The 10000-nt window shown below is 29.3% G+C and overlaps 1 protein-coding gene across 8 annotated transcripts in view; it reads left to right on the plus strand.

Moving 5' to 3' along the window:
- Positions 1-10000, plus strand: part of mub (poly(rC)-binding protein mub) — a 226049-nt gene that overhangs the window by 200743 nt on the left and 15306 nt on the right. For 7 of the 8 annotated variants that reach the window (XM_085655970.1, XM_085655972.1, XM_085655971.1 and 4 more), the window contains one exon: positions 947-3910. In XM_085655970.1, the coding sequence (XP_085512096.1) occupies positions 947-1328 (382 nt within the window). In that variant the 3' untranslated portion in view covers positions 1329-3910. Of the gene's footprint in view, positions 1-946; positions 3911-9167 lie in introns of those variants that run through there. The other variant, XM_035880238.2, reaches the window with a different exon arrangement.

A 10000-nucleotide genomic window follows, 5' to 3' on the forward strand; every position in this document is an offset into this window, starting at 1 on the left:
AAAAGAAAAAGGAAAAGAAAAAATTAATGATGACCAATGAAAAATGAGATTCGTTTATTCTCTTATTATTATTTTTACCATTTTTTTTCTTTTTCTTTTTTTTTCTTTTTCTTTTTATTTTTTTATTTTTTTTTTTTTTATTTTTTTTTATTTTTTTTTATTTTTTTTTATTTTTTTTTTTCTAAGGACTCGATTGGTCGCCACAAGCTTGTACATGTCCAGAGCGTAAATCTCTTCCGCTCTCTTATTATTTCCTTAAAATTAATTAATCCTAATCTCCGCATTTCTTCTTTATATATGTCTATATATATATATATGTATATATATATATATATATACATACATACATATATATTATACGCCTATATTTGTAAAAACCCTCTCAGCCCGTCTTGCATAATTCGCAATCTTACTGCCACCTGTCTATAATCTCAATTGCCCACCCCTTACTACCCCTTACTCAATCACCCATTTGAATTACCCGTTGAAATTCTCAAAAAGAAAAAAAAATCACTCTAATTATATACTTATATATATATATATATACATAACTTTCAATTAATTAATATATATTTATTTATTTATTATTTATTTATTTATTTATTTATTTATTTGTTTATTTATTTATTTATTCATCTATTTTTTATTTATTTTTTACCTTCGTTATCTTCTTTATCTTCTTTTACTTCTACTTCTTCTTCTTCTTCTTCTTCTTCTTTTAAAAATCTTCTTTTTATTACGAGATAGAAAGAGAAAAAAAGAGAGAGAGAGAGAAAGAGAGAGAGAGAGTGAGTGAGAGAAAGGAAGAAAGAAAGAGAGAGAGAGAGATATAGATAGATAGATAGAGAAAGAAAGAAAGAAAGAAAAAAAAAAGAAAGAAATGTTTAAACTGAGAAAAACGTCTTTCCCGCCCTCACCTTTTTTACATTTTGTGTCTTTTCCCCAGTGTCGAACTGCAGAAAGCTAACCTAGAGGCCCAAAATACCCAAACCCCTGGCAGCGGTACCACTCCCGGGGCATCCGGGGCCAGTGCTTCCCCCTCTACTACCACTACCACTGCCTCTCCCTTGGCCAGCGCCATCCCCTTGGCTCAGCTGCTAAGCAAGCCAGGAGCCCTGAACGCCCTATCCAGCCTGACCGCCCTCGGCGGACTCACGGAATTGCTAGGTGGCGCTGCTGGCGCTGCCGCCTCGGCGCTACCTGTACAGACGACCGGCGTGCACCGATCGCACAAGGCGTTCACGCCGAGGATGCGCAGCCCGGGTGCGCCCGGACCAACTGACAGCGGCAAATTCAAATCCGAGCGCACCAAATACAACCCGTACTGAGTTGCTGCCGAAGATCGCCAAAGGAGTGACGATGACCTCGCGGGAATCTGATCGCGGCTCTACTTGATATTAACGGGAATGAAAAGAAAAAAAATAAATAAAAAGGAAAAAAAATCAATAAAAGAAACGAGCACACACATACATATATACGTACATACATGTATACGTACATACACGTACACATTCACGCACGCTCACGTATGTACATACATACATACATACGTACATACATACATATACACATGCCATATATACAACACGTGTGCACGCATATTATGCTGCTAGATTAAGACCTGAGAGGAGGGAACCTCACACGTATATACACACACACACACACACATACAATTACGTATATATATAATAGTAGTATATACTTTTATTATTATCTACTTCTCCTACTGATACTATCATTATTATGATTGATTAATTATTATTATTATTATTGATTACGATTATTATTACTATTACTATTAGTACTACTATTACTATTATTATTACTACTACTACTACTATTACTACTACTATTACTACTATTACTACTATTGATGGTTATTATTAATCATTTATTATTATTATTATTATTATAATTATTATTACTATTATTATTATTATTAACAAGAAGGGTTGAACGGAAGGGAAAAAGAAAAATAATTATAACGGACGCCAGGGTAGCGGCAAAACCCGGACAAAGACTCGATCGTGAATCGCCGATTATATATCCTTCTCCTTCTTTTTCTTTTTTTTCTTTTTTTTCCTTTTCTTTTTTCTTTTCTTTTTTCCTTTTCTATATTTTTGTCTTTTAACTTCCAAGTTACTTTTTTCCTATTCCCATCCACACTTCCTCCTCCCCTCTCCTCACACCGGAAAAAAATCATGAAGAAATCGAGACGACCGATTTGCGAGCGAGTCTTTAGAGCCTTTAGAGCTGATTCTGAGTTTTCTCTCCGAGCATACATTTTGTAAAACTTGGATATATATATATATATATATATATATATATATATATATATTTTTTTTTTTTCCCCCGAAACACGAGAGAAAGAGAAGAAAAAAGATCGTCATAGGTTCCGTCAATGCAACACAATTGTTCTTTCTTTCTTTTTTGTTCTTTTTTTTTGTATTATTATTTTATTATTATTATTCTTTTTTTTTTTTTTGTAATATCGTTAAAATATTTGCTATTTGAAAGAAACAAATGAAAAAAAAAATATATATATATATATCACCGATCTATGAATCTCTTAGTGGAACCTTTTTTCTTTTCAGTTTTCTTATTTTTATATTTAATTTTCTTTTTTATTTTCTTATTTTTTTATTTTTTTTCTTTTTTCTAATTTTTTTTTCTTTTTTTTTTTTAATTATTATTACCATTATTATTATTGATATTGCTCGGAGAATTGACTCTTAAATCGCATATACCGTTCGCGGAGAAAGGATAGCATTTTATATTCATATGTACGTACTATATATATATATTTCTATACATACATATATATATATATATAGTATACAAGAACACGTACACGATCTTATAGATCTTATATAAGCGTAATTCTAATTACAATTATGTATTAATTAATATCGATTGCCGTTTTACGCAAGACCTTTTACCTAGCGTATGGTTAGTCCAATGTAATTTTGTCTTTTAGCTATTAGTAGACCACTTTATCGTGAGAGAGAGAGAGAGAGAGAGAGAGAGAGAGAGAGAGAGAGAGAGAGAATATGTATGAGTGAGTGAATGAGTGTGTGAGTGAGTGAGAGAGAGAGAGATAAAGAGAGAATGACAACACACGTGTTAGAGTATATACAAGAAGATAGAACATATGTAAAGATTTTTTTTTCTCACGTTTTCTTATTAAAAAATTCTTTGTTTTTTGCTCCCCGTATATGCTCCTCAATTTATTATTATTATTATTATTATTATTATTATTATTATTATTATTATTATTATTATTATCATTAATTTCTTTTTCCGATTGTTCTTCAAATTTTTAAAATTATGCCATATAAAGGTAAAAATGTGCGAGAAAAGATGTCCTTAGGGATTGTATCGTGTCGCGTAATCATGTTTGACGTAGCTATAATAACTTTTTTTTTTTTTTTTATAGATTCGTTGACGTCCAACGAATCGTCACGATAGATTTGATTACATAGAAGAAAGAAAAGATAAAAAAAAAAGAAAAATTAAACCAAAAGCGTTAAACGAAAGAGAAAGATAAGACGTTTGGCGAGCTTATTATTATTATTAATATTATTATTACTACTATTACTATTATTACTATTATTATTATTATTACTATTATTATTATTAATAATATTATTATTATTATATCAAAAGAGAGAGGGCCAATATCTTACTTGTCGTCGTGTATGATGATCGATAAATAATGATCTAAGTGAAGAGTGTGAAAAGAGAGAGAGAGAGCGAGAGAGAGAGAGAGAGAGAGAAAGAGAGAGAAAGAGAAAGCAAGCGAAGAAAAGAAAGAAGTAATCAATTTAGACGCTTAGTGGTCATAATATTGTAACGATAGTGGTTATGTATTAGAAAATATATTATTACATGCTCGTAATATTCACAGACACATACACATGCACTCGAAACAAAACATATATATATATACACGATACCAAGGATCTATGAGAAATAACTTCCAAGATCCTAGTTCTTCTTTTCTTTTTCTTCATTTTTCTTTGTTTTCCTTTTTTTTTTTTTTTTTTTTGTTCTCTTTTACACATACACACACATATATATATATATATATATATATATATATATTGCAAACTTTGAATTAGAGTAGTGATAAGAAAAGAGACAAAGAGAGAGAGGGAGAGAGAGAGAGAGAGAGAGAACGATCAAACTTGAATGAACGATATACTAAGATTGACAATATTGTTGTTGTCGAGATATGAAAATAGAACAAAAGTTTAGAAACAAAAGACACGGTCGTCCCTTCTGTTCAGTCATATTATAATAGTATTTACAAAGAGTGTGTATGTGATTAAACGTGTATTCGATTTATTATAAATATATATATGTGTATATATATATATATATATATATATATATATATATATATATATATATAGCGTATATAAGTATGTAGAGGAAGAAGTAAAAAAAAAAAAAAGAAAGAAAGAAAGAAAACGGAGAGGAAGTTTGCAGGTAAAGATTGATCGAGCGTCAGCTCCCTGAAATAAAGAAAGAAATAAAATTATAAGAGTGATGAAAAGAAAAGAAAAGAAAAGAAAAAAAAAAAAGAAAAGGAATCACAAGCAAAGAGAGAAGAGAAAGAAAAGAAAAAAGAAATAAATAAAAGTAATGAAATCTTGTAAGATCGTGATCGACTGATAACGATATTTATATAATACATACATATATGAAGTGTATATATGTATACGTGAGTGCATCTTACACACACCCACACAACACGCGCGTGTGTATGTGTGTGTGTGTGTGTATAAATATATGTATGTGCGTGCGTGCGTGTATGTGTATGCATGTGCCGTGTGTTACGTGTATACGTGATGGCTGAGTGGGGTGGGTGGTGCGTTTAGAAGAAAAGAGAGAGAAGAAGAAAAAAAAAACGAAACAAAAGGCTACAACTCACGATTTTCCACAATCGACTTTTTTCTAATCTTACAATTCGCGTCAGATTTTCTTCTTAATCCTCGAGGAAAAAAGAAAAAACAAAAAAAAAAAAGAAATAGAAAACAAAATTAATAAATACACAATCGTTTCGATCATGATCATGTCGTTGTCCTACAAGTATATGTGTGTGTGTATGCGTATATATATATATATATATATATATATATATATAAACGATATGTATATAATCCTTTTCTTCTTCGTTCCAAATTATTATATTTATCCTCTTTATATCTCTATGACGCGTGATTTCTTTCCTTGAGATGATTGGACATATGTGTGTTAGAAATTTTTTCAGTCGACGTACATGTATATATATATATATATATATACATATATATGTATAATATATATACATTATTATATATATATTATATGTTAAAGTAAAAAAAGAATTTCTTGAAAATATAGGACAATAGAAGAAAAGAGACAGAGAGAGAATGAAAAGTAATTGACAGGAATTGCATATTTTCGATGGAATTCGAACGAGTGACAATGAATACGAACGTCATAATTAATAACAGCAGAAACAACAATAACAATAATATACGTGATCGATATTTCGTTTGGATTATAAACGTGTGATCTAATGAAAAGTGATTGGAATAGAAGAAGAAAAAAAGAGAAAGAGAGAAGCATGGTTTTTTTCCCGAAATTTTTTTTTTTTTTTTTTTTTTGTTAAACTTTTTTTCTGGTTTTTTTTTTCCTCGCGAAAATCAATTAATTAGCATTCTAATGTGTATCAGTTTTTCATTAACGCGAGAGAAAGAAAAAAAGGATTAAGAGAGTAACAACAACAGCAACAACAACAACAAGAACAACAACAGCAACAATAATAACAACATTAATAACAACAATGGAGGAAAAGATGTCGCGAAGCTGTACGCCGTGTGCGCTTTAAACAATACGAGATATCTTTAGCTATCCTGTATAATCTTGTTAAATAAAATTAGGCGTGTTTAATATACATAATAACGAAAAAAGAAAAAAATACAGATAAGTGAGAAAATTTCACGGGGGCCCATCTTAGAACGAGGACGCGCGAGAATTTTTTTTCTATTTTTTTTTCTCTATTTTTTTAAATACATATATATATATATATACATTCACCCACCCTCTTTTTTCTTTTCTTTTATCTTTTCGTTGATTTCTTTTTTTTTTTTTTTTTCACGTTTCTCACACATGATTATTTGCATTATTGCTTTTCTTTTATTTTCTTTCCCATTTCTTTCTATGTTTCTTTTTTCTTTTTCCTCTTTTCATTTCGTTTCGTTCGTTTCGTTTCGTTTCGTTTTGTTTTGTTTTGTTTTGTTTTGCTCTGTTTATCGGACAAAGAGATAACGAACGAGAGAACAAATAAATAATGATCCAGGCGTTTCGCGCGTCCACGTTCACGGCACGTGTGCGTTTTATTGCAATCCCCCTTCAAAATATTTACAAAAAAGGAAAAAAAGAAAAAAAAAAAGAAAAAGAAGAAAGAAAGAAAAAAAGGGATGAAAGAAAAAACACCATATATTATATATATATATGATATATATGTAAAATAATGTTAACTTTAGATGCAATAATTTATTTATAATTTACATATGTATAATATATATATATATATATATATATATATATATATATATATATGTGTATGTGTGTGTGTTTGTGTGCGTATACTGATACGAGACTTAACGTTAGGAACAATAATTTATTTACTATTTACATTGTTTAAACAAATAATGTTTACTCGTCCCTGAGTGTTTTTAAACAAATATTAAAGCTCATCTAATTTCATTTTTCTCATACTTTTTACAAAAGAAAAATAAAAACGCGAGTCTTCGTATCAAACTTTCACTTCCCTTCTGTTTTTTTTTCTTTCTTCGCTTTCTTTTTTCTTTTTTTTTTTTTTTTTTTTTTTTTTTATTTCTTGTTTCATTCTTTTTTTTATTTATTTATTTTTTTTTGTTCTTTTTTTCCGTTGCCATCTATCTCTTTTTCGTTCGTAAGAAAAGAGAGAACGAATGTAAACGTTATAAATAATAATTAACGTTAATAATAAACGTTTATGTATGTTGGTTATAATACATATTTATGTGCATATATATGTATAAATACAATACATATGTACGTACGTATGGAAAACAAAAAAAAACCGTACTCAAGATCGGAGAAACTCGTACAACGAGATGATGATGATGATGATGATCATGATGATGATGATGATGATGATGATGATGATGATCATGATGATGATGATGATGAAAGAGATGTAGAGAAAGGGAGAGAGAAAGAGAGAAGATGTATCCATCCAACCAACTTGACCCAGGCTCCTGCCCGTCTTTGGTAAGCACCATCCACTCCTTTGTAGTCCTTTTAATCGACTTTATCCCGTTTAACTGTCGACTACGAACATTTTCATTGTCACATTGTCTTGAGATGTTTGTTGTTTCCCTTTTTTTTTTCTTTTTTTTTTTTTTTCTTTTTTCTTTTTTCTTTAAATTAATTTACAAGAATAATTTTTATTTTTAATTAAAATCTTTGTTTTATTAATTTTTCTTTTGTTTTGTCTTTTTTTATTCTTTCAATTAAATTCCTTTTTATTTATATTTTTTTTTTTATTTATTTTATTATTATTATTATTATTATTATTATTATTATTATTATTATTATTATTATTATTATTATTACCTACACACAATACAGAGAAAGAGAGAGAGAGAGAGAGAGAACGAGAGAGAAAACACACATGATAAACAATACTTTTCATCTTTTATTTTGTTCTTTTTTTTTTATTTTTATTTTTTTTTTTTGTCATTTCAATGGAGCACACAAACACACAAGATGTTTCTTTCGGATGTCCAAAACACAAGCCAACAATAACAACAACCACCAGAGAACATCCAAGCAATCCCCTAAGGGCTTACGTGTGTATGAGAGAAAGAGAGAAAGAAAGGAAAGTGGGGCGGGGGGGTTGGGAAGGAAATAAGGCAACGGACAATTCAAGGAAAAAAAAATTTTTCATAAACCATTCGAGATTTTATACATGTGTATATATATATATATGTGTGTGTGTGTGTGTATGTATATATATATGCATACATATGTATCATTTCATATAATTTAGTTTTCTTCCAAAAAAAAAAATGAATGGAACGTTCATTGTTCTTGTTATCATTGGATGGTTCGTAGAAAATTGTTTTTTTCTTTTTTATATATATTTATATATATATATATATATATTTATATATATATATATATATTTATATATATTTATATATATATATATATATTTATATATATATATATATATATTTATATATATATATATATATTTATATATATATATAACAATTACGACAATTTGAAAGATTCGTGGCTTTTTTAAACACTCTTTTATCATATAAATTCAATTCCCTCGAAACGAAAAAAAAAAGAAAAATCAGGAATTTTTCAAATTGTCTTAGAGAGTATATACTGTGTGTGTGTATATATATATATATATGTGTGTATATATATACACACGCACACACACACATATATATATGTACCTATATATAGAGTAATAAAAAGGACTTGATAAAATTTATAATAAGTGATACTCGTGATAACATGATAGACATTTAAATGTGTACATATGTACCAATAGAAAATTATCACGAGTATCCTAGAATAAAATTAGGTCGTATACCTATTTTTTTTTTCTTTTATTCTTTTTCTTATTAATTTTTTTTTTTTTTTTAAATTATCGTCGTACGACTGAATTTCCCAAAACGAGAATTACTCTCTACCATTCTTTCGTGGTCCAAAAGTGAGACCTCCAAAAAAAAAAAAAATATATATATAAAAAGAAAGAAAGACGATAAAAGAGGATTCAAACAAATTCCGTCGTACTTGTGGATTAATTGAAAAAAAAAAAAACTTTGGGGGAGAGAAAGAAAAAGAAAAACGTTGTGAAAGTCGCACTTAAACTTAACCAACTTGAACTTTGTCGATGCGAAGACAAAGATAGAGAGATAGAGAGAGAGAGAGAGAAGTGAAAATAAAATTAAAAAGAAAGATAATAATTAAAAAAAGAAAAAAAAAAAAAGGAAAGTAAATAAAAATGGGTAAAAGGGGGAAAAAAAAGAAAAATAAAGAAGAAAGGATAAAAAAAAAGAAAAAAATGCTTTTCCCCGTTAACTATACGTATGATTATGTTTCAGGATAACAATGGAAACGTCAGGACTGCCTGTACCAACGTACCACTTCATAACGCCGGACCACATCGTCAAATCACCGATTCATTGAATATCGCGGACGTTAGCCGCCACGTATGGTCGTTATCGTCGTCGAAAGGACGCGGGGCGTCGCGACGTACGCGAGGAGACTGTCCCTAGCATCTGGAAGCGTCTCACTATAGTGTGTTCGACCAGTTTGCTAATCGACACGCTTGGGATAATAAAAAAGATAAAAAATAGAGAAATAAAGAGAGAAGGGAGATTAGAGACAGAAAAAGAGGTAGAGAAAGAGAAAGAGAGAGAGAAGGGGGAGGGTTATATTATTATATGTAAGGGAAAGAAAAGAGAGAGAGAGAGAGAGAGAGAGAGAGAAATGCACGATCGTAGAGAGAGAGAGAGAGAGAGAGAGAGAGACAAATTAAACACTCGACACGCACGTAAAAATACGTATATACACGAGAGAGAATACACGCTATAAACACACATCCATATTACACATAACATTAATCACACGCGTTTTTTCATCATATTGTATATATATACATATATATATATGTATATGTATAGATATATGTGTATGTGTATATATATATATATACATATGTATATATAAATATACGTAAGAAATCGAGGAAATTATACTCGATACAAGAGACAATGATGTGTATATAAAAGAGAAGCACACACGCGATTTCGTTTATTAAAAATTACGAGATCACACGCGTAGTACACGAGAGTATATACACAATAAGAAAGAACAAAAAAGAAAAAAAAAAAAAAAGAAAGAGAGAGAGAGAGAAACACGTATACACTTAAAA

The sequence above is a fragment of the Vespa mandarinia genome, chromosome 3 (genome assembly GCF_050613455.1).
Source record: "Vespa mandarinia isolate Hongniang chromosome 3, ASM5061345v1, whole genome shotgun sequence".
NCBI lineage: Eukaryota > Metazoa > Arthropoda > Insecta > Hymenoptera > Vespidae > Vespa > Vespa mandarinia.